The 22,308-nt window shown below is 50.7% G+C and overlaps 9 protein-coding genes across 9 annotated transcripts; 3 read left to right on the top strand and 6 right to left on the bottom strand.

The window, feature by feature from the left end:
* The first annotated feature begins 421 nt into the window (after nucleotides 1–421).
* VE01_06471 (uncharacterized protein) lies at nucleotides 422–2,422 on the top strand. Its single transcript, XM_018275917.2, has 3 exons — nucleotides 422–1,269; nucleotides 1,368–1,710; nucleotides 1,770–2,422. The coding sequence occupies exons 1-3, from the start codon at nucleotides 1,000–1,002 to the stop codon at nucleotides 2,288–2,290; spliced, it is 1,134 nt and encodes a 377-aa protein (XP_018129452.1). The 5' UTR covers nucleotides 422–999; the 3' UTR covers nucleotides 2,291–2,422.
* Nucleotides 2,423–2,582: 160 nt separating this feature from the next.
* On the bottom strand, nucleotides 2,583–4,537 carry VE01_06470 (uncharacterized protein). The gene is made up of 2 exons (XM_018275916.2): nucleotides 4,077–4,537; nucleotides 2,583–4,023 (listed from the first exon to the last, which is right to left on the bottom strand). Exons 1-2 carry the CDS (start codon nucleotides 4,165–4,167, stop codon nucleotides 2,819–2,821), a joined length of 1,296 nt encoding a protein of 431 aa, XP_018129451.1. The 5' UTR covers nucleotides 4,168–4,537; the 3' UTR covers nucleotides 2,583–2,818.
* A 38-nt stretch (nucleotides 4,538–4,575) lies between these two features.
* Nucleotides 4,576–5,900, top strand: VE01_06469 (uncharacterized protein). Its single transcript, XM_018275915.2, has one exon. It carries the CDS (start codon nucleotides 4,700–4,702, stop codon nucleotides 5,825–5,827), a length of 1,128 nt encoding a protein of 375 aa, XP_018129534.1. The 5' UTR covers nucleotides 4,576–4,699; the 3' UTR covers nucleotides 5,828–5,900.
* Nucleotides 5,820–6,610, bottom strand: VE01_06468 (uncharacterized protein). Its single transcript, XM_018275914.2, has 2 exons — nucleotides 6,350–6,610; nucleotides 5,820–6,219 (listed from the first exon to the last, which is right to left on the bottom strand). The coding sequence occupies exons 1-2, from the start codon at nucleotides 6,512–6,514 to the stop codon at nucleotides 6,022–6,024; spliced, it is 363 nt and encodes a 120-aa protein (XP_018129535.1). The 5' UTR covers nucleotides 6,515–6,610; the 3' UTR covers nucleotides 5,820–6,021.
* Nucleotides 6,611–6,873: 263 nt separating this feature from the next.
* Nucleotides 6,874–10,166, bottom strand: MNR2 (CorA metal ion transporter). The gene is made up of 3 exons (XM_018275913.2): nucleotides 9,712–10,166; nucleotides 7,551–9,656; nucleotides 6,874–7,500 (listed from the first exon to the last, which is right to left on the bottom strand). Exons 1-3 carry the CDS (start codon nucleotides 9,999–10,001, stop codon nucleotides 7,224–7,226), a joined length of 2,673 nt encoding a protein of 890 aa, XP_018129532.1. The 5' UTR covers nucleotides 10,002–10,166; the 3' UTR covers nucleotides 6,874–7,223.
* Nucleotides 10,167–11,425: 1,259 nt separating this feature from the next.
* Nucleotides 11,426–13,380, top strand: VE01_06466 (uncharacterized protein; the record flags this gene model as incomplete). Its single annotated transcript, XM_018275912.2, has 3 exons — nucleotides 11,426–11,456; nucleotides 11,505–11,960; nucleotides 12,025–13,380. The coding sequence occupies 3 exons, from the start codon at nucleotides 11,426–11,428 to the stop codon at nucleotides 13,332–13,334; spliced, it is 1,797 nt and encodes a 598-aa protein (XP_018129533.1). The 3' UTR covers nucleotides 13,335–13,380.
* Nucleotides 13,381–13,681: 301 nt separating this feature from the next.
* Nucleotides 13,682–15,478, bottom strand: VE01_06465 (uncharacterized protein). Its single transcript, XM_018275911.2, has 4 exons — nucleotides 15,286–15,478; nucleotides 14,823–15,182; nucleotides 13,989–14,685; nucleotides 13,682–13,928 (listed from the first exon to the last, which is right to left on the bottom strand). The coding sequence occupies exons 1-4, from the start codon at nucleotides 15,317–15,319 to the stop codon at nucleotides 13,898–13,900; spliced, it is 1,122 nt and encodes a 373-aa protein (XP_018129530.1). The 5' UTR covers nucleotides 15,320–15,478; the 3' UTR covers nucleotides 13,682–13,897.
* A 575-nt stretch (nucleotides 15,479–16,053) lies between these two features.
* VE01_06464 (uncharacterized protein) lies at nucleotides 16,054–17,702 on the bottom strand (the record flags this gene model as incomplete). The annotated part of the gene is made up of 4 exons (XM_018275910.1): nucleotides 16,054–16,690; nucleotides 16,754–17,132; nucleotides 17,187–17,282; nucleotides 17,330–17,702. 4 exons carry the CDS (start codon nucleotides 17,700–17,702, stop codon nucleotides 16,054–16,056), a joined length of 1,485 nt encoding a protein of 494 aa, XP_018129531.1.
* Nucleotides 17,703–19,136: 1,434 nt separating this feature from the next.
* CUL3 (cullin-3) lies at nucleotides 19,137–21,863 on the bottom strand (the record flags this gene model as incomplete). The annotated part of the gene is made up of 3 exons (XM_018275909.1): nucleotides 19,137–19,311; nucleotides 19,437–21,727; nucleotides 21,801–21,863. The coding sequence occupies 3 exons, from the start codon at nucleotides 21,861–21,863 to the stop codon at nucleotides 19,137–19,139; spliced, it is 2,529 nt and encodes an 842-aa protein (XP_018129528.1).
* Nucleotides 21,864–22,308: the final 445 nt, after the last annotated feature.

The raw sequence follows: 22,308 nt of genomic DNA, 5'->3' as shown, positions 1-22,308 counted from the left end.
GTCAGCATGTTGTCTGCAGCGCCGTCTATCCCAGGATCCATAGGACCGAACACATACATTTGCTTGCCTCCGTAAATCAGGCGTTGTTGCGCAGGTGGAATCCCCTCCTTCTCCTCAACCTTTTCCTTAATCTGGGAGACCTTGAGACGGCGTTAGCTTGGTGGGAGCCCAAATCACGGCGTGAGTATCGCAACACGATACCGGTGGGAAGGAGGCAGAGCACGTAATAGTACCTTGTAATCGTTTTCGATATCTAACTCGATCTCCTTCCCTGTGAGTGTCCGGACCCTGCATCGTGTGTCAGTTGAGTCCTTGGCTTCCCGCTTTCTCCTGGCGTTCGTATATTGAGGCTTACTTGATTAACATCTTGGGCGAGAGGTATGCGTGATATGGCAGATAGTGTGTAGTTGTATGAGTCGCACTGAGTTGGAAAATGCCTTGTGGGAGAGCGCAGCAGGCTGACAATAATCCACAGCGAGGCTGCCGAGAGGTGGTGCGGGACCCCACTGGAGGTACTCAGTACTTTCTCGCGGTTAATGGTAAGCGCCGACTTATGACGATTTGACGTCGCCAGGTTATTCTTGTAGACAATTTCTGAGCACGTCTTGATGCAAAACTATGAGAAGGGGAAATGTCTTTAAGGCGTAAAATCTTAGGTTACTCTTTACTTGCAATTATGAACAAAGCAAGTGCGGAGGCTCCCAGATAGTTCAATTTCGATGGAGAACCCCCCCTTCCCTCAGCGTTTATTATAGCTCCACGCGGGGTACTGTGGCAGACGTCATCTCCTCGATGTGACACTAGATTTCGAAATGGCTCTCAAGTGTTCTTGCACTCAAATCCCATTTCATTCGCAACAACTCTCCCATCGTAGCTGCCTTTGAGCCACGGATCAAGTTCATCTCGTGCCCATTCAATTGTGAATCCTGAAGCCTATAGCTTTCACATAGCTATCTCACCCGAAGTTACGCTGCACCAACACACACCACCAGCTAAACAATGTTCAAGCGTGTCACAAGGAGGCTGAGCAGATCCTCGCAAGATCTAGAGGAACAAGCTCCGCGAGATATAAACAAGAGCATCATGACGAACAAACCGCTTCTGGTTATTGCAGCCTCCTCCGATACCTTCGACCATGCAATCATCCACCGCTGGAAGCGCGAAGGCTTTGACGTGCATTACGAGCACGTACATGGAGACACTCGCTCCAGTACATACGCAGTAGAAGCTCATGGTGACAATTTAGAGCCAGGAGAGAATTATGCAATCGTTCGTTGGCACCCTCCGCTCTCTTTATGCCTTCTACACTCTATTTCAGCATCCTTTTACCATTTTGCCTGCCACATATATCTGCTAACGTACAGTAGATAGCATACGGCGAAGCTGCTTCTGTTCTGTTGCCCAAAATGTTTCAGGCTCCGGGTAAACTCTGTGCCATCGTAGCATTCTACCCCTACACGATACCAGGTCCTGGCTCTACCCCTCCTGAAGAGCTTCGCGTTCAAGTCCATCTCGCTGGAAACCAAAAGTTTGCACCCAAATACCCTCACTTCTGGTACCAAGGAACCCACGCTGGCTTCGACGAGCATGGTAGGGACACATACGATCACATTGCGTCCGGTCTAGCCTGGAGCAGAGCATTAGACTGTGTGAGGCGAGGATTCGGCATCGATGTTGACTTGGAGGATATATGGGAGCGCCATCTTGCTCGTAAGATGCCCCCTCTCTCTAGCACTCGCTTTTGTTCTTCACTAACACTAGATCCGCAGATGAGTTCGTCACCCGCAACGCCACTGAGACGATAGGAACAATGACCTCTCACCCTTCCGTAGTCCACATGCCCACCCTAACAGGCGGCGTGGGCAAGGGCGAGCTCCACCGCTTCTACGATGAATTCTTTATCCCGTCAAATCCGGCAAACATGCGGACTACCCTTCTCTCCCGCACAGTTGGCTCCGACAAGATCATCGACGAGATGTTGATCTCGTTCACTCACACCCAGGAAATCCCGTGGTTGTTACCGGGGGTCCCAGCTACTGGGAAGTATATCGAAGTTGTGCTTGTTAGTGTGGTTAAGATTGTTGGCGGGAAGTTGGAGTCCGAGAGGCTTCACTGGGATCAGGCGAGCGTGCTTGTCCAGGCTGGACTGTTGGATGCGACGTTGGGTGCGGTGGGATTGGGCCAAGGTGGTGTCAGTAGACTGCCCATTGTTGGTGCTGAGGCCCCGCGGATAACAATGGAGGGGACTGGTGGATCGGTGGCGTTGAATGAGTTGATTCCTGGATGGTAAAAAGAGGTGGGAGGTTTGTGGCGGAGGAGATGGGTTGGAAGGAAGTGAGACGTGGAACAGATGGGCAAAATAGGGACGGTAAATGATTGATGAAGTTTATGATATTAGATCTAATATAGCACAATATGGCACACTATGTAGCTGTTGATTTGCTTTGCTAATGTTCGTGCTTGTGCCTCCTAGAATTATTCATGCGATTCATTTCATACAGAAAGCTCACTACCTTAGCAGGCGGCTGCTTCAGCTCAATCGCTACAAATACTTTGGGGCCGCACGAGAAGTATTCATGGTAATAGTTCATCAACTTTCATATTAACATGCATCGTATGTATGGTATCTATCGCCCTAGTAATTGAACTCCTTTATACGTGCCAGTGCTTTCACATGCATATATACCCATACCCCACCCCCATACTCCTCCGTGATTTATGCTTGCAAATGCTTCCACATGTGTATATACCCCTATCCTGATACCAATCTCCCAAACGCCCTAGACAATGCAAAACAAAACACGACAAGACAGACAGACTAAGCACGGCGAGGTCTCTTCGGCGTCATGAACGGATCCGTAGGTGGGCGCCTGAAAATCTTCTTTGGTGGACCCTTCATCGGACTCGCATTCTTCGGCTGCTCCGTGACTCCACTCGGGGATGACTGTCTGGAGCGCGCAGGCGGACTGGCGCTCTTTCTCCCTTGCAATCGGGCTTCCCATTCCTCTGGCGGGATATCGGTTGTGCGTTTAGTCGGTGGTTTGACTGGGGAAGGGCGGTAGGTGAATGGGTCGGCGTAATCGTTTCCGTGTAGCTTGCGCTTAGCTGTCGCGCTGAGCTGGCGCTCATGGTATTCGCCAAAGAGCTTCTCGATGTCATCGTCATCGTTTGCAGAGCTTGCGTGGGTGTCCTCGGACGGAGTGTTGAAGTCGAGGACTTGCGCAGGTGCAAGGTAAGGCACTTGCTCTTGAACTGGTGGCTTCCTCGCACCAGACGCTTTGATAGCTCGAAGTCGTGCCTCGCGGTCTTTCATGGCTGCGTTTGGGACGGGGATACCAGTAGCGACTGGGGAATTGCGCGGGCTGAGCTTCTTCTTTTCAACCTCAGCAGCCTTGCGATACTCGTTCACCATCCCAGCTGGAGCCTTCCTGATTTGGCTCCGAAAGTCAGGGACATGGGCTTGACCCTGTCGACGGGCTGCAATAGCCATAGCGGCCTCGCGTCTGGCCTTCTCGACGATGTTGACTCTCTTCTTGACTCCTGTCGCTGCATATCCGATTGCGGACACCGACGGAAGGCGACGACCGGGAACACCAATACGGTTCCCAGATCTGCCGCCGCGACCGACAATCGGGACTCCGCCATCATTTGCACGCATACGCGAGTCTCTTGGTATTTTTGGCATGTATCGAGCTTCGACCTTCTTGCTGAGGTTGTTGGTCTGTTCTTTCTTGATGCCGGCCAATGCCTGGCGGAGCTTCTCTTTATCGTAGTCGATTTTGGCCTTCTGTTCATCCATGTACTTCCTGTAGACGGCTGGCCAGTCTGCAGGATTGCTGGGGCGGTAGTTTTTCTCACGCCAGTTCTCGACATCGCGCTGGATGAATCGCTCCCAGAGTTCGACTGTTTCGCCGATGATTTGGGGAGAGGCAAGCTCGATTTGACGGAGCTGCTCTGGGATTTTTATTCTGGCAAGGATTGGTTTGACGGTTTTGTATGACATGCCGCCAACATCGTATATATCTTCAAGATTTATTAGCTTGACAGATCCTATAGCCGTCATTATTGAACCATACCTTTAATATTTCTGATAGCTGCCCTCTCACACATTCTCTGGAGGCTGAACGGGTCCCGATGGGCACTATTTTCCTCTTCCTTGGAAGCCATGGTTCGTATTGGGTTCGGTATATGTTGGTTCGGGTGTAAAAGAAGAGGCAGTGTGCCTTAGTATATTGGTGGTTCGAAGTCAAAAAGTGATTGTTTCGAGTGTGAGTGTTCGAGAAGTGCGAGAAGTGCAAGTAGCAATGAATAAATAACGGTCTGTTACGAGTAATATTTCAGCGAGCCAAGTAAGAAATTATCCTCTGAAGATAGGCGATACATTGTGGTGATATTCTCAATAGGAAGCGCTTCTATTGTCGTGGTGGGTTCAATAGGACCACAATAGGAAAGTCGAGGCTGAGGTTGACCCAGCTCATATGAAAATGGTTTAGCGTTGAGAGTGGAGCCGACAGGGATTGGTTGGCGTCAAGCTTCAATCTCAGCCTTGCGGCGGAAGGCCTGTGGCATTTCCAGATTATAACCACAACTTCAGTTGAATTTCAGTCAATCGTCGCAACAACGAGTGTGGAAGGGAACTCACAATTCGGAACTCAACATCGTCAACCGTCCAGACCAACCAAGGTCAAACACACCAACAATGGCATCCTTCCAACTCCTCGGCCAACGCGAAGAAGACGAACTCCACAAGACCCGCATCCTCAACATCGAAGAGAAACCCTTCAAGCGCATCACCAAACGCCTCCTCGCCCCCGGCTCTCTCATCTCCACTCCCCTCGCCCCTCTCACCCCACCCCCCGACACCCTCACGACCCCCGAAGCCGCCACCGAGCAAGAAGCCACGCACCAAAAACAGCTCGACGAGCGCCGCCAGTTCCACGAAGACGTGCTCCTCGATTTCGCCGCTTTCGACAGCAGTATCGCCCGTTTCCAGTTCTTGCGTAACTCGAATGAGCGGGAGCGTGAGCGCTATGCGGCGGAGAAACTGAGGATTTTGGAGGCGGCGCAGGATGTCAAGGATAATACCGCTGAGCTTAGGGTGAAGCTTGAGAGCGCGAGGGCGACGCTGGATCAGCGGAAGGGGTTCGATAAGTTGGCAGAGAAAATCACGAGTAACCGCATGCTGCGCACACGAGAAGAGCAAGCAGCAAACCTGCAGAAGCTAGAAGAAGAGTGCCGCGAGCTGGAGAAGGAGAGAGAACAATACGGCGAGACGTGGGCCGAGAGACGCGAACAGTTCGGTCGTATCGTCGAGGAGGGCGTGAGGCTGCGAAGGCTCATCAGAGACGAGAAAGAGGAAGTAGAGCGCAGAGAGGGGATGGGTGATGCTGGTGAAGAAGATGGAGAAGTAGGCGAACAAACACCCAAACACGACAGCGGAGAAGCTACACCGAGACCGGATGGCGCTTTAACGCCTAGAGCGACGAGAGGTGCGAGCACAGAGGCGGATAATGTGTATAAGAGCTCGAATCTGAAGCCGGCGTCGAATGGTTACTCGAGGTCGAACAGTCGCGCGAGTAGTCGTGCTGGTAGTCGCGGCGGAAGCAGGCCGGGGAGTCGTGCGCCTTCGCCTACTGGGTCGGAGAGGAGGAGGCAGATGGCTGAGGAGGGTGATGCGGTTATGGCGGAGGCGGGTGTTGATTCGCCTATGGCGGATGCGGATAGTGCTGTTGAGGAGGGAGAGGAAGTGGAGGTGGAGATTCCAAAGGTTACGGTGCATGAGCCTAGTTCGTCAAGTAGTGGTGAGGATAAGATGGATACCACATAATACCAAGGAGTGCAGAACTCGCTCAGCTTGTATAGATAGTAGCTAGTTGTATACTACCTGGCGCAATACCCGATCACGTCGTCCAATATGCTCAGTTCCCCCATAAACCCTCGTGATAAACCTCCGCCCTACATATTACCCAACCTCCACATCTTCATTCATCCCCCACCCCACACACGTATCTTCAGACCATCTCATGCCTTCGCAGAAGCATCCTTCAACGCCTTCTGCGCATTCTCAATCGCGCTCTTGGCCTTCACAACCTCCTCCTCGGTTTTCTCCCCCGGGTTCTCCAACGCCTTCTCAACCTGATCACGTAGTTTCTCGAGGTTATCCCCGATCCGCTGCTGGAGGGTTGGGAAGACAGCCTTGGTCTCCTCGATAGCTGCTCTCTATTGTTATGTTGTTAATACTGTTCTACTGTCACGTGTAGCTGTCCTGGTTTGCCAGGGATATGGTATTTTGAGAATGGAAGAGGGAAGGAGGGGCAAGTGGATAGATGGGAGGGGTGGGTAGGCTCACTTCTTGCTTCAGGGTGTACTCCCTATTCTCATCCTCCTCAGTGCTCTCCTCAATCTTCTTCAGGCGAGCCTCTTGCTTCTCGAGCTCTTTGTAGTAGGACGCTTCTTCCTTCACCAACCGCTGGAGGGAGGAGGTTGCAATGGCAAGAGGGCTTGGTGGTGGCATTTTGACGGTCGTCTAGTGTAGTGGTGTAGAGGTAGTGAATTGAATCTTAAGCTGGCGGATTTGAAAGTATGCTGGGTATATGGCGATGAGGAAGGGCTGGAAGTGTTGCCTTGATGGTGGGGTTTGGTGGGGGTGTGTGTAGAACCTTTCGGAACGGATAAGAAGGGTCCCTAGCGGGTACCTTAAATCGACTGCGAGGAACTCATCGACCTTGAAAATGAGGTTATAAAGTAGAAATATATCAATACATAAAATCTTTGGTTTAAAATTCTACTTTATGCTTTCAAATGTATGAAGATCACTAGTGTCATCATAGTATATCTTCTTGTTCACCAAAATATTAGATGGGCAGCTTTTTGCCATGCTTTATCAAATTCCATAATTTGTCTTATATTCGGATACTACCACCTCTAACCAATGGACAGGCATATGAAACGCCGTATCGCCATGTGTAGTCCAAATCCCAGTAAATAAGATCTTATCATCGATGTATATAGTGATATACCAATTTAAATCCCGCCAAGGACCCCAAGAACAATCCTATCCAAGAAATGCTCCAACCTTCAACACCCAACAGCACAAACCCGGATATCCAGCCGCCTCCCACTCGTCTAGACGCTTAAATCCATCCTCGATAATAAGCCTCGATAATAAGGTATCTATCGAACCCCTGCTCGCATGTTCAACCCCCCATGATAGCTGTACCCGCTCATACAATCCGGTAGAGCGTCCTCGCCATCAAGAAACAACTCAACCCAAATACCAATAAGCCGACAGTAATGCACCAAAACCACGTCAGACTGTTCTCTGCATTCTGTCCAGGCACCCAGACGTTCATTCCCCACAACCCAGTTATAATATTCATGGGCAACACGATCGTTCCCAGCACCGTCAATTTGCCAAGGACGTCAGCGGTCTGCTCTTGCCGCTCGTTCATGCGAATATTAATCTGCGCGAGGTAGTTGCCGTGCGAGCGTGCTAGAATCCTATTATAATTAGCGCCATGTCAACAAGATAAGAAAATAGGAGGGCGTACTTCTCATAGTGACTCAAGTTCCCCGTCATAGTCACAATATGATCCTGAATATCTCCCAAATACAACCCGATCTCGCTCCTCGGTGCAACATCCCAGTGCTCATTACATCTCTTCGCAAAGCCCTTAATCACATCCGCTTTATTTCCGAGGAGCCGATACAGACCCATAACCTTCTTCCTGCAATCTCCAACACGCCGAAGCATGTCCGCGCCGTTTTCTACAGTCTTCCCGCCTGCTTCGGAGCGTTTCTCGTCTGTGGAGTCGCCAGATGGTGGGGAATGTAACATTAGAATCGCGTCGTCGATATCATCGACTTCGTCTTCGATAGTTTGAATCAACGGCGCAAAAACATCGGTAATATCGTCGATGATGGCATAGGAAATCCAATCCGAGGAGAGGATTAGGTAGTCTTTCAACTGACGAATTCGTCTCCGCACGTTTGCCGGATGCGGCGTGAGCGAGAAGTGGAAACTGATGATTCCTTCGCGGAAAACGACGACATACATGTTGACAGGCTCGAGGAAGTCTTCGTTGTTCATGTCTTGCTCAAACGTCCGGTAATTGACAAAGTAGTAGTTACGGAACAGTTCCACTTTCTCTCGCGCTTCTTGAACCATAATGTCTTCTGCGGTAAGCGGATGAATACCGAAGGTCTTGGCTATGATTTTCATTTCCGCTTCGGATGGAGAGAATACATCTAACCACCACGTTGGCCTGTCCCCATAACGCTTCGGTCGTTCTCTGGGGGCTTCTGGAGACTTAGTACCGGCTGATGTTTGCTCGGTTGTGGCTTCTTTGGCTGCTGCTGCTGCATGAGGATCTTGTGGTGGCGGTAACGATAATTCGGGGATGCTCATAGTGTTTGCAGAGCTTAGTTTACCCCTTTGAGCGGGAGTTGAGGCTTTTTCAGAATGCCTATCGTCGGGCACAGTTGAACATGGGCTCAAATCCATATACGAGCTTTGGCGAGTTGTTGCTCTAGATTCCATATTATTATTGCCATTTGAATGAGTACGTATCTGGTATTGTTCTGACGGCAGAAGCCCCGGGTACTGATCGTCTTCTTCGTCGTCAGACGAGTCGCATAATTCGGGGCGGTCAGGAATAAATAGCTCCTTGAAACTTAGACCAGGCTGTTCGAGTTCTGAAATCGTCTGGCTGTGGATGGTGCTTGGGAATTCTTCGTTGAAGTAGGTAAATCGGTATGGAGCATCCTCCTCCACCCGATGCCAATTCCGCGAGTGGGTGGGACGCAGACGTCCTCCAATAAGCTGCGGTTCAACCATCCTCTTTGCTCGCGCCTCTTCACTCCTCCCTTCCTTCTCAATTCTGCTCCACTCATCAAGAACAGCCAGATCTGGCCACTTTGGACGCCGGCGTCGAACATTTTGGTGGAATATACTGCCTTCCTGTTCGGCAACGTCTTCCTCTGCAATTTCTGTGATTTCCGACATAGCTTCCGCAGGAAAGCACACATCTTCTTCTGCTCTTGCGGCCACTGTTGGGCGTCTTTCTAGTCTCTCGGCCAGCGAGCCATGCACCGACCGACGATCGGGCGTAGTTTCGCCCCTGTCATGATACTCGTCCTCTTCTTCTTCCTCAAAATGATCCCTATCACTTGGGAATTCATCTCGTCCTAGCATGTCCCCAAAGCTCATCGGCTTATGGGCCGGGCTCATCGAAGGGCTTCCTGGAACAGAAGGTGGGTAATTGACGTTGTAAGCGCCAGACGATTGAGAAGGAAGAGGCGCCGGCACCTCTCGGCTGGTCGATTTCGATACTCCTTTCCTAATATCGGACGAGCTGCTGCCATTTCGACCATATCGGCTCGGTTTGGGTCCCGATCCCATACTTTGTCCTCCATATCCACTTCTTGGCATAGAAGTAGCAAGCATCGGTGTCCGCTCGTCTGCCTCTTCGTCCATGTTCTCTTCGGCATTGGGCATGGTGTATCCACGCTTCAACTGGCGGCTACGCCCGCTCTCTTGCGAGGCAAAGGGGTTTGTGTATTGTGGCCGGATGGAACCGGGGGATTCGTAGATTGACTGATCAAACGCATTATGCTGTAATGTCGAGGATCTTCGAGGCCGCATAAACTTCTGCTCTCTTCACTTTGTTAGACTCATAACTTCCAGTTGGAAACAATATGCCATAAACGTACCTGTGATCGAGCAGTGCCTCGCTCTCTAAGCTTGTATTACTCGAGTTCCGCCCTTGTAGTCTGTGCAAAGTGGACCTCTGCAAAGGGGACCTCGCAGTGCTTTGCTTAGTTTTGCGATCTTCTGAGGTCTCGAGGACGGCAGACACATCTTCTTCTTCAGAGGCGGGCAATGCGAACGGCTGCTTCGTTGAGCGCTTCTTTTTCCCTCCCCTATGGTTCCTCTTCTTCCTCGGGGCCTGGAACGCCGAGGGTCGAGTCGCGCGCCCGTCTTGGCCTGTAGGCTGCTCCATGTCTCAAGGGGCGTAGCGATTTGTGGTCGGAGCTTGCCTTTCGATGTCGCCAGAGCTTAAGGGGAGACTGAGCACATCGTTTTGTCGCAGTAGCGGTCGCTTATTGGCAATATAGGGCACAGTAAGTCTCGACTTAGAGATAATATCGGAGTATATATGTTGTGGCTGAGTTGTGGAGTGGGCGCCGGTGTGTGACTTGGTTCCAGCACCTGGTTGGGAATGTCGCGCGCGCTAACTTAGCGGGGAGCTACCTTGACTGGCCAAACCGCCATGGGAAAGTCATGCCCCCGCAGATCCCGCCCTCATTTCTTCTAGAAGGGAATATAATATAAACATAATGAACCGCCCGAGAATCTGGTATTCAATATATCAAATTTTTATATGTTTTCCTCTCACTTTCACGGGTTGATTGTCGCTCAGCGAAATGGAAAAGTGGAGTCTGACGTCAGCACCTCTGTTCACCTAATGGGCTGGACTCAGCTGGCCTGTAGACAAGCTCTAACAAGAAATCTCAAACAAATTATAGCTTTTGAAGGTCAGAAATGTCTTGTATCCTTATTGCTGATATTCGGAATCCAGCAACAAAGCCTTGAATCTCCATGGCCAGACATTTGTATGCAGGCAGCTGGCTAAGCACCTGATGTTGGAGGCTTAAACCTGATCATCCATGGTCTGAGCGGGTATACTGGAACAACGTATGACCGTAGCGTATACCTTAATTCAACTTGAACGTTAAGCGCCCGATATAGTACGAGTATCTCCCGACTCAACTAACTCACTCCGAACTTCGAGCAAACATTATTTACCAAATAATCTTATATTTTATAAAGGCAGTTTTATATGTCCTTTGTTATTTATTTATTTCAGATATTTAACTCTGCAATGATAAGGATTGTTGAAAATAAAACATTAGGTGTAAAATAATTTGTGTCTGAGAAATTTATGATAAGTTATACGAAACTTCTAGACGTCTTTGTCGTTAAGATGTTATACCATTTAAATCCATATTCAAATAATTGGCAAGGTGTAATGGATTTAGCATGGAGATTCCAAGATTCTACCACCAATTTCCATTACTGTCCCCGAAAGTTCATTTCTTTAGTGTGGGGAAAGCTCATATCATCAAAACTATTTTTCATTTTGCTTTATGTTCTTTGGTGCACTTTCCCAGCATAAAGGTTTGGAGTGAATTCACATTTTTTACCGGCTCCAGTCTATTCATAAACCAAGCATATGTGTTTCACGCCACCATAATGTTTTCCACATTCATCTTTCACCACCAAATATATTTCTTTGGCCGAAAGAGATACTTCTTGTTGCCCGGCATATGAGCCTGTTCAACTCTCTGAACCAGCCAGACAATATCACACACAACAGCTTCAACATCACAGAAGTTGCAGCAAAGCCACAACGATATGCTGACGATGTTGCAAGCTGAAATCGCAGCAGCAACTGGTATGTCAGAATATAATCCTCGAAGGATGCGCTACTAACTTCTCGTAGGAACTGCAAGATCGAAATGGTGGGACGCCCACAGTGATGCAACCCAAGCAACCGTCAAGAACCTGAAGCTTCAGTGGAAATTCAGCGCAAAATACCCCCAGTTCCCGAATGGCGACAGCTATGACCAAGTGTCTATGTTACCGAGGACTCACGAGTACTGGAATGATTTAGCGACTCAGAACTGCATTGCAGCACTTCAAAAGGGGCACCTGGTTGCAGTTGCGTGGGAGCCTGATCTTGCTAAGGAGCATCATTCGGACGCATCTTCAAGTGCATACAAGACTGCCTCGTCAACTAGCTCTCGCAATGGTGCAGAAAATGATAGATCCAACTATCGTCCAAGATCTGACACCCCAGCTACTGTGGAGACTATAGAGTCGCCCGCCAAAGGTTATAGGGACCGTATAATGTCAAGACATTATCAACGGGTCATGGAACGACTGAGGACTCTTATCAGTAAGTATTATTCCGAGGCTTCTCAAATATACATACTTTTGAGAATGTCTCTAACCCCCCCCAGAAAACGCCACCGGCTACAGCTTCCGCTCAAAACAAAACACCCACCTCCTATATGACAACCCCTCCGGCAAAGGAGCCTACAAATGGAACTTCTCCGACAAATTCCGTCGTTTCCCCCAGAACGCCCCTTCAAAATGGACAACCGCACACTGCCGCCTAGTCGAAGAAGCCCTCCACAGAAACTGGCTCTCGGTCACCCCCCTCCCCGACACCAGGGACAGCGACTCACCCACGCCGTCCCTGAACAACCGCCCTCTCCGAGCCACAACCACAGCCCAGAGACCAACCCCGAGTCAACCCACCCCGCTGATTTCCACGGCCCCAAATCCCGACGACGGACAAACTGAAGACCCGATCCCAGCCCTCCTCGCCGCGCTCAACCGCGATTTAACAAGCGCCTACGATCGAACCGTCACTAGCCTCACAACCACCCTCCTCGCTTCGGCAACTTCGCACCACACTTTCCTCAGCTCCTCTCTCGCCCGCATCTCCACGGCGCTTGCATCACAGCGCTCAACGGATCATTCTTCAGAAGTTGCGAGGCTAAAACAGCAAATCGCCACCGCGCAGTCGGATGACGCGAGGGAAGCCGAGCTCGCTCAAGCGCGCACGGAAGGCGATGTAGCGGGCCAGCAGAGAGCGATTCGGGAGATCGGCGATGTGCAGGACGGGTTATTGAGAAGTCATCTCCAGGAACTGATGAGAGTGAGGAGGGAAGCGAGGATGGAGGGGTATGAAGCCGGGTTTCGGGCTGGAGTGGAGCAGGGACGGGAGAGGGATGGGATGGGTGAGAGCGGGCTGATGGGGGAGGGATTGGGGGAGTCGTATGAGGAAGGAGAGGAGGGTAACCTGGAATCGGAGGTTGGGATTTTGGGAGGGTTGGGGGTTGGCAGGGGGGGAGGGGCTGTTGGCTCGGGGGAGAATCGCGGTCCGGTTTCTGAGAGGGGAGGTGGGGGGTATATTCCCGAATCCGAGTTCCATCTTCAGCCGCACCCCCCGGGGGTCATCGGGGGGAGACGGCCCGATTCCTCGGATCTCAAACACCCTTTTTATGATGATGGAGAGCTTTACAACGCGACTCCTCCCCGAGCCACTAAGGCGCTGAAAATTGAGCGCCCTGACAGCAGCATGGGCATACAGGGGGAGGTGCGAGGGAATACGGAGAATAGATTGATCCTACACAAAGGATCATCTGAGGGACTAGCTCAATCTTTCAGTGGTGGCCTGTTTATGAGTAGCGATGAGGAGATCGATGAGGGGACGAGAGATGTTTTTGGCAAGGATGGAGATATTGGCTTCAGTTATTTTTGAGGGTTGGATATGAGCGGGGTGTAGTATTGTTTAGATATTGGTGAGGGTGGAAGAGGGCGTAGATTGTTGCTGCTTGGGGGTTGGGGAGAGAGGGTATTTGGATTTTTAGATGATGATGGGAGGTAGAGTGTGGAGATACTGATATCTTTAACTTGGCAGGTATGGCTAGCTTTGGGACGATGGTGGCGCAGCGGAAACTTACAATGTATATAGCCTTATCAACAGCAGCAATTCTCTTCTTCATTATTCCGATAGTATGATGCAGTCAACTGTAGCAACTCCTTCCCAAAGATTGACTGTATCGAGGTATCACAGAGTCACAAGCACAAGCCCTAGACGAAAGCTCATTACAGATAAGTTTCTTTATACAAAATTGTGCGGGTATCATTTGCACATAGCAAGAGGTTACATAGATACAAGCTCCATCTCTTCATAAACGAGGAAAACCCTTGAAAAGCCACCTCGAAGCGTTAGCCATGCGTTTCCGCAGGTTCCTAAACTCCCATTCCATATCACATTTCAATACGTGCCTCTGCCTCCCATCCCATATACGGCGACGGCGATTAATCCTCCTTATCCACCAACACAGTCGACCTGGGCAGCAGGTCAGTTCTCACAACGACCTCGACTCGGTTCTCCCGTAGCACAACTTACGCGCTGATATCCTTCTTCACACCATACTCCTTCTCCACATCAATGACCTGTCTTCCATGCCACTTCGCCATGATCGACACACCGTCATGCCTCGTCCTCCTCTGGAACCAATGCGGGAATCCCCTCAAGTAAGTCAACATGTTCGTGAACCCCGGCATAATAAGCTGCCCACTGTGTCCCGACAGGATCTGGTTCACGATGCCCTCAGCAACAGTGTCCACCTCCAGCGACGGCACCATGAACGACGAGCTGTTAGTGTAGCCCTGGAACAAAGGCGTCTTGGTGTACCCCTGGTTCACAATCACCGTGCGCACCTTAGGCGCATTATACAGCGTCGCGAGCTCCGCTCCCAGTCCCTCGTGGAAGCACATCGCCGCCGCCTTGGAGGCCGAGTAATCCACCATCCTCGGCACCGTAATAAACGCCGCGATCGACGCGACCGTGACGACCATCCCGTGATCGCGCGCGATCAGGCTGGGCAGGAATTCCTTCGCCAGGATGTAATGCGCGATGGAGTTGACGTCGAAGGTGAACCTGACGTCCTTCTCTGTGGCCTCTAAGATGGACTTTCCGCGCGCGACACCGGCGTTCAGCACGAGAATGGTGGGGTTGCCGACGGTGCGGCGGATCTCGGCTGCGACGGACGCGACGGTCGCGGAGTCGGTGATGTCGCACTTGAAGTAGTGGACGTTGGCGGCTGAGGGTAATGTCAGTTCTACACGCGGAACATGCTGATCAGACTAGATTTCATCCTGGGGCCAGGCCTGGCCGGTGCGCGCAAAAAGGAAAATGATGGAAGGAGAAAAACGGGAAAAGCGGCAGGGGGGAACGTACTGGCTTCGTAGGTCATGGGAATGACATCGAGCACCACGACCTTGATGCCCTTCTCAGCGAGCATGCGGACGATCGCGCCGCCGATTCCACCAGCGCCACCGGTGACGAGGACGACTTCCTGCGACCAGATGTACTTGTCTGACTTGAAGTTGTCCAGGGCCTTTTGGGAGAGGTAGTTGTTTGCATAGCGGATGAGGCCGAGGGCGAGGGCGATCTGGAGGCGCGAGAAGGCGGTTTCGTGGAGGATGGACAGGTTTTGTCCTTGCTTTGTGTAGCGGGCGAGGAGGACGAGGGGGAGGGTGAGGGCGGGATTGAGGAGGGTCTTCTTGATGAGGGAGCCGAGTACTTCAGAGGAGAAACCTGGGGAGGTGGAGATGTCAGTTTGCCGCCACTATTTTGAAATCTGGGGTAACGCGGGGGGCGGATGCGACCACGGGAATTGGGCTGGGGTATGGGTACTTACCCTCGCGCGGTAACCATCCTTTGTGGGCTGGCATGTTGAATGAGTGTATATATGTCAATTAGGAATGGGATAGGTGAAATAGATCCTGTATTTCACAGGAAATGTATATCTCAGAGATGAAGTATATGTATATAATCCCAAAGATTCCAGAATTAAATAAGGGATGACGACCCTTAGAATAAGGACGCCAACGGCTGACCGTAGCTGACCACTTCGGGACGAACTTAAGAGGGGTTTCTTCACGTGGAGCTGCCAACCGAGGCATTTCATTGACCGATTGACCGATTAACCCATGCAGGAATGATTTAATACGCGGGGGAATTCTAATTTACCGAGCCGACGATTATCCATAACGGTAAACGGGGCTTTCTATCATAGCTTTCACTGACATTAATATAAAGTTTGCCTGGAGTTTGTGTTTGCTCAGGCCGATTGTCTTGGGGGGCGCATTGAATTGTGTCATGCATTGCGCTTTCTGTGTTTCGAATGGGTTGGTCGAGCTGGTATAATAGGGGATATGTTCGCATGTGCTTGAGATGACCCGGCGGATGAATTCTAATGTCGACCGTTTACTGCTGGAAACAAAGTCAAAGCGGTTATAGACAGCAGGTATTCCGAAAGAGGCGGAAATTCGATACAGGAGCATGTATTCCTGCAGGAACAGAAATTGATGCAACAACAGCAAGCATACCTGCAGGAACAGAACTCGACAATGACAGGTGATTTGGAAGGAACAAAAATTCGATAACAAAACTAGGTATTACCCGCCTAATAAGTAAACCTAAAGCTTGGGTGGTCATCTCCCATATTCGTCAACTCACTCGCCTCCTCCTGATACCTATAATCCCTCCCGCCCGCCTCCCTCTTCCTATTCTCCAACTTCAACCCAATGTAAAAAACCGTCGAAGTAATAATCGTCAACCCCAAGAACCCCAACGCCGTCCCAAACCCAACAGGATAATGCGGCTCCTCCTTCTTCAAAAAGATATTCGACGCCACAATCCCACCCAGATTCCCAAATCCAATCTGCACCGCTGACCCGATCGAGCGCTTGTAGTGCCCACCCATCTGGTTGGCCAGCCAGGCCAGGGTAACGGGCTGTGCCATGAATCCGCCTGTAGTGATGAAGAAGGCTGCCATGTAGCGGGTGGCGACGTTCACATTGTCGAGGTTGAGGAGGATGGCGTAGCCAACTATGCCGATGAGGCAGCCGGCGATGATGAAGCTGTAGCGATGCTTAAGTCGGTCGGCGGCGACGGCGACCATGAGACAGGCTGCTGCTGCGACGACGAAAATGGGGATTGCGCGCAGCTGGGATTGAGCAGCGGTGTAGTGCATTTGCTTGATGATTGTTGGGATGAAGAAGGAGGTTGCGTAGCCTGTTACGAGGGCGCCCATGTACATCCTAAACGGAGTAAAGTCAGTACACTCACTCTTGCTCTTGCGGTCTGGGGGAAGGGGAACATACAAGGTCCCACACCAGATCTTCCAGTCCAACAACGTCCTCTTGATACTCTTGCTATCCAACCTGTCCATGCGAGCATCACCAACATCAACCGCAAGCTTGCGGATGAGCATGGCTCTCTCCTCATCGGTGAGGAACTTGGCAGTCTCTGGCCAATCCACAATCCAGAACTTCGAGAGAGCGCCAATGACTGCCGTGGCTAGACCCTCGATTATGAAAATCCATCTGAACCCCTCGTATCCGCCGAGTCCGTCCATCTTGACCAAGCCATATGCCAGAAGCCCACCGAAGGCACCGGCGATGATGCTAGCGGAGAAAAATAGACTAAGTCGCCATTGTAGCTCGTAACGTTCGTAATACATCGAGATTAGGTAGATGCACCCTGTTTGAATTAATATTAAGTCTTTCAGCGATGAGGCAATGGCAATTGACTTACCTGGAAACAAGCCAGCCTCGAAAACCCCCAACACGAACCTCATCCCAACTATCCCACCAAAGTCCTTAATAAGCCCCTGTCCCATCGTCGCAATCCCTGATAATGTCAGAAGGGGCTGGTATAAAATCTCCGGATATGCTGACCCCATAAAAACATAATCGACGAGAGCCATGTGCTCGGTGCAATCTTCTTCAGCAAGATATTACTCGGCACCTCGAACAGGATGTATGGCACGAAGAAGATGAACAACGCGATGTTATATTGAGGACCCGAGAGGCCGAGACCAGCTTCCAGGCCTTGGATTTTCGCATTCCCAATGTTTGTTCGGTCGAGGAAGGCGAGGAGGAAGAGGACGAAGAGCGGTGGGACGACGTGTAAGTCGCATTTGCGCGTGAGTTTCCTCAGGGCGACTGGGTCCATAGGAGGGAGATCGGCGTAGGTCTCATGGTGTGCTACTGATGCTGGCAGTTTTTCAACATCGGATAGGCTTAGTCGTGGGGAAGTCGAGGTTGCCATCGCGGCAAACCTTTCACACAGCTATGGACTTGTGATAGAAATTTCGACGAAGCTTTCTCACACCCAAGTCTTTAACCAAGTAAGGAGGGACCTTGAAGAATAGTTATATTAAAAAAACCCGAGACTCTGGGGTAACACCCACCTTTTTACCCCCTCTCAACTTCCCCACACTGCACAATGCTTACAGTAGTTCATGTAGTTAGTCCAATATCCCAGCCACTAGTATGGCGATGTCTCACAGTAGCGCGACGACAATCCATGTTTCGACAACGGACATGTCCCGCAACTGCAACCCGCTGCTGTGATACTGCGGGGGAGACTGTGGGGGAACGTGGATTGGGGGGAGGGGGGATAAGACTATGCAGGTTCGTGGGAGCGTCTAGCCTTGTTGGAGTTTAAAAAGCGTTGATCTTCACTGCCGCGTGTGTTGCATTATTATTCATAATAAAATCCCCCTTGCTTTGAAGCATGTAGTAAGCATATTTGGGTATAGTCTGGTTGGTATAACGAATCCATTCGGCGAACCACCGGGGAAGTTTGATATGCACTGTCATACCCCGCACGACACTTCCCCATACCCCAACATAAACCATAAAATTCTCCACACAGCGGATCCACAACCAGAGTTTACGACCTCACCAGCATCCATCTCCTCCTATCTCAGCCCCCAAATTACCAACCCCATCCACAGAAAATAAATAATCTAGTACTCATATCGCGGATTCTAGGCCGCTCTACTGCGCCTCGTGCGGAGCTGCTCCCCCTCCAAGAGTCTTGCTACCATCCTAAAATGCCAAAAAATTGGAGTCGCGCGGAAACGTACCGCGACGCCTCTGGTGGATTTTGGTGTTCCCCGCACGGCACACAGGCGGCCGTGCCGTTAAATCTCCCAAATTATCGTATTGGGGTGAACTAGGTGAGCTAGGTGCGGAATATGACATGCGCTGATAATTGGGATCGCGGAACCAGGGAGGATGACGACTGGGATTCTCACGTCGCGTTGACACGCGAGCTGGATGAATCGTGAGAAAGCTTACGAAGTCTGCGCTTGTTTGTGTTTGGGATAGGGGAAGCATTTATCTCGCTCGTGTTTATGCCGCGGTACTGTTATTGGAGACCAAGCGGCGTCGTTCGGCTTCTGGCTACGGTAAAAGAAGATGCAGAGAAATAGGCACCTCCACCGAGGCTAGTTTGAAGAAGTCTGGAACATAGAATTTGGCCTATGGTCTCTATCTGCTTCCCCATGTCATATATCTCATTGTTCTCATACAGAGTAACCTAAGGAGCTCCTCCCAACCCCCGTCATATCTAGGTTCCCCATGCTAACCCAACCCACCTCTCAAACACCAAACCCCAGATGCCGACGCCCGAGCAATGCACCGCAAACCTTCAGCGCAGATGGCCACGTAACTCCGATCATTGATCCCCATAAAATCATGCCAGGTATCTATATGTTGGCCTCTCGACATCCTCCACGCGCTCCAGGTATTCGCGCTCGATCAGACTCTCGATTCGCTTCTTGACCATGTTGAGGTCGGGGCGGAAGCGGCTGGTGAGTTGAGTAATCACTTCGGTGAGGAGCTGTTGGTGCTCGAGTTGCTTGCGTTGCCTGGGAGTTGTGTGTTAGTAGAGTAGAGACTGAGTTTTGGAAGGATTCTGTAGGTGATTGACGCGAGTGAATGCTTGGATAATGTCTGTGGTTAAAGATGGGAGTAAAAAGAATTTTAAACTTACTTCATAATGCGAACAATCGCAGCCTCGATCACACCACCTCTCATCTCGTCGTTCTTACTCTCCGTCTGCTTTCGCTCCTCAGTTCCCTCCACCTTGTTTATGCCCGTAGCGGTCGGAGCCTTGATCTTGACCGACTTGCTGGTAAACGCAGCATTGAACGAAAAGCGATCAGTAGGCTTGAGATTCTTCGTAGGGGGATCCTTGTTCAGGACCTTGGCTTTTGGTAAAATCGCAAGACAAGGCAAAATGCGCTGGAGATCCTTCGACTCGATGCGACTACGCTCTCTGATCTCCTCGAACGAGAGAGACTCGCCTTCCTCGAGGTCATTGAACAGCAACAAGACGATCATGCCGAGAGTTGGAACTGTGAGTTCATGCTTCCGCTCGCGGCCAAGTATGCCTTCCTTGCCTGGGATCTTCGGGAAAACGCAACGGATGTCGGCGGATCCGCTGAATGGGAGCCAGGTCAGCTGACGTCCATTGTGCTTCTTCATGTAGAACTTCGTGAAGCTGTCTTGCAAATGCTTGATTTCAGGTGGCCAGACGCACTGCTGAACACGGCCGTCTTCCGAGCGTGCCTGCGCAGCACCCATAACCTCCATTGGCCAGTGGTTTGTGGTCAAGACGTTAATGCCAAGGTCAATCTGCTTCCTGTCCCTTTCGCCGAGACCCTGAATGTGGGTTCGGTAGTTCGAAGTCAGTTCTTCTGACATGGTCATATCCTTGAACATTCCTTCGAGTTTAGTGGTGAAGTAATTGCCAACTTCCTGCTTCATGCGAGAAATCATTTGCTTCTCCACTTCTGCACTCTCCGACTTGCCATGCAACAGGCGGCGCGCGAGATGTTTCTTGTAGTAGCGCTCGAACATATCCTTGTCCTGCACGTAACGAAGCAACGTAGTCGCCTTGTCGAGGACGGCGTCCACTTCAGCTTCGGTTCTGCCTTTAATGCCGCTCTTCAGGTTCACATCGACAAACAGCGAAATGTATTCGGAGCTGCGATCGAATAGGTTGATGAAATCAGAGAAGCTCTTTGTCAACGCAGTCTGCAAGATCAGGTCGCTCTCGAAGCACTTCTCCCACATGTTCTCAAACTTGTCCTTGAGCTGCAACACCTCGTCAACCCATCTGATGGCTGCCGCAGTCTGTTGAGCAGCCGGGTTAGGCGGTGGAACTCTGCCCTTCGCAGCTTTGTCGGCATCTTCAGCCACCGGAGCCTTCTCAGAGAAATCGGTATTGGCGATGGTATTGTTGATATCACAGCCCATTTCCATCACACGTCCCTGTAGAGCATCGCGCAAGGCTGCTTTCTTCGGGTCAATACGAGAGATGTTTTGGTATAAAAGAGCAAGCTCATCAAATCGATCGTTCATGATCATTGACTTGACACCACTGCTTTCCAATTGAATGAATTCGTTCAAATGGCTTCCGATCATTTCAGTATCAATGACCTCCGCAATTTTCTGCGCAGTCAATGGCGAAATCGTAGTTTTGCATCTGTCAGCCTCTTCCATCAAGCGTTTCTGAGTCTGACGAAGCCAGGTGCCGGCATCCGATTCTCGCAATAGCATCATACATTCTTTTTGATAGAATGCCCTGCTGGAGTTCAAGAACTTCGGCTCGAAGACGGTCAAATACAGTTTCTCGTTCTCGTCATCTTCATCGGTTTCGTAGAGTCCCTCAAGCATGTACATGCAGGATCGGACTAAATTCTTGTCGATAACGTCGCCTTCGCGCTCCATTTGAATCATATCGAGGAGAACAGAGTTCAGGATGTCAAAAGTGCTGAGGTCTAGGTCAGACTCAACGAGCTTGGAGCGCAGGATATGGTCTCTGAATAGCCCCATGCAAGTGGTGAAGATCGATGGCCTCCGATTGTCCGTACAGTACACACGATCCATATACATGAGAACGTCGCCTGTCATGTTCATGCAGAGAATGTGATCTTCCCACGACGACTTAAGCCCCTTCAGGAACTTCTCACCGGATATCCTCCTCTCGGTTGCTGTCGAGCTGGACCCTCCGCCAACGGTCAAGCCGGTATGGTTTCTGGTGATTAGTGATCTGATCTTCGGCATGACCTCTTCGGCAAACCACTGTTCCTCAAACTCCTTGACACGCTCATATAGCTTATCGCCGTTCTTCTGTAGGACGATTTTGTATGCTAGGCGATAGAGCTGTTCGAATGAGATTTGGGAGGCATTTCGAGTGTGGATTTCCCGAAGGGCAACACAGATTGCGCTCCAAATTGACTCAAAATCATCCTGGTCGGTCCTGCCACCGAGGGCATGCTGTGATAAAGTTAGCCTCTGTGTAGCCAAGTAACAAGTGTGGAAACCGAGAAAGGTGAATTTTGCCCATTACACTCGATCCAGCTAGGGATAGCTTCAGAGCCTGAGCAACTGCTTTGTCAAGGGCAGACGCCATGTTTCTGAATCAGGCCGTGAAGACAGGAATTGATATTTCCCAACAGTTGGGCACTTTGCGCAACAGTGTCGTGCTCCAGTGGAGGGGCAGTGAGTCCTCAATTTGGGCAGTCGTTGAGGAATGAATTTGTGAGATAAACAACAAGTGAACTTACACGTCTTGGTGGGCGGATTTTACCACCTCTACCACGGCCAGAAATCATGTTTCCGAATCAGGCCGTGAAGTCCGAAATTGATATTTCCCGTCACTTGGGCACTGCGCAACAGTCTCTTGATCTAGTGGCGGGGTAGTGAATCCTCAAAGATTTGGCACACAAAGGTCATTCTGCACAGATGAAGTATTCAGAAGCCAAAGCATAGAATGCCAGCCAACGGAGCTGGTCTTTGTGCGTCTGTCGTGAAGTTGCCCCGGTGAGAGTGGCAATAGACCACAGAAGCAGATCGAT

This window comes from Pseudogymnoascus verrucosus (assembly GCF_001662655.1).
Source record: "Pseudogymnoascus verrucosus strain UAMH 10579 unplaced genomic scaffold scaffold_28, whole genome shotgun sequence".
NCBI classification, from domain to species: domain Eukaryota; kingdom Fungi; phylum Ascomycota; class Leotiomycetes; order Thelebolales; family Thelebolaceae; genus Pseudogymnoascus; species Pseudogymnoascus verrucosus.
Note: the sequence above shows the minus strand (reverse complement) of the source record. Positions and strands in the feature narration are given on the sequence as shown.

Excerpts from the sequence above, each read along its gene's own strand:
- VE01_06471 (XM_018275917.2), top strand. The coding sequence starts at position 1,000 with ATGTTCAAGCGTGTCACAAGGAGGCTGAGCAGATCCTCGCAAGATCTA. Across the intron at positions 1,270-1,367 it reads CAGGAGAGAATTATGCAATC|ATAGCATACGGCGAAGCTGC; the intron begins GTTCGTTGGCAC and ends AACGTACAGTAG. Across the intron at positions 1,711-1,769 it reads ATGGGAGCGCCATCTTGCTC|ATGAGTTCGTCACCCGCAAC; the intron begins GTAAGATGCCCC and ends CTAGATCCGCAG.
- VE01_06470 (XM_018275916.2), bottom strand. The coding sequence starts at position 4,167 with ATGGCTTCCAAGGAAGAGGAAAATAGTGCCCATCGGGACCCGTTCAGC. Across the intron at positions 4,024-4,076 it reads AGCTATCAGAAATATTAAAG|ATATATACGATGTTGGCGGC; the intron begins GTATGGTTCAAT and ends TAAATCTTGAAG.
- VE01_06469 (XM_018275915.2), top strand. The coding sequence starts at position 4,700 with ATGGCATCCTTCCAACTCCTCGGCCAACGCGAAGAAGACGAACTCCAC.
- VE01_06468 (XM_018275914.2), bottom strand. The coding sequence starts at position 6,514 with ATGCCACCACCAAGCCCTCTTGCCATTGCAACCTCCTCCCTCCAGCGG. Across the intron at positions 6,220-6,349 it reads AGTACACCCTGAAGCAAGAA|AGAGCAGCTATCGAGGAGAC; the intron begins GTGAGCCTACCC and ends ACATAACAATAG.
- MNR2 (XM_018275913.2), bottom strand. The coding sequence starts at position 10,001 with ATGGAGCAGCCTACAGGCCAAGACGGGCGCGCGACTCGACCCTCGGCG. Across the intron at positions 9,657-9,711 it reads GAGGCACTGCTCGATCACAG|AGAGCAGAAGTTTATGCGGC; the intron begins GTACGTTTATGG and ends AACAAAGTGAAG. Across the intron at positions 7,501-7,550 it reads AACTTGAGTCACTATGAGAA|GATTCTAGCACGCTCGCACG; the intron begins GTACGCCCTCCT and ends TAATTATAATAG.
- VE01_06465 (XM_018275911.2), bottom strand. The coding sequence starts at position 15,319 with ATGCCAGCCCACAAAGGATGGTTACCGCGCGAGG. Across the intron at positions 15,183-15,285 it reads AGGATGGTTACCGCGCGAGG|GTTTCTCCTCTGAAGTACTC; the intron begins GTAAGTACCCAT and ends CCACCTCCCCAG. Across the intron at positions 13,929-13,988 it reads GTGAAGAAGGATATCAGCGC|GTCGACTGTGTTGGTGGATA; the intron begins GTAAGTTGTGCT and ends CCTGCTGCCCAG.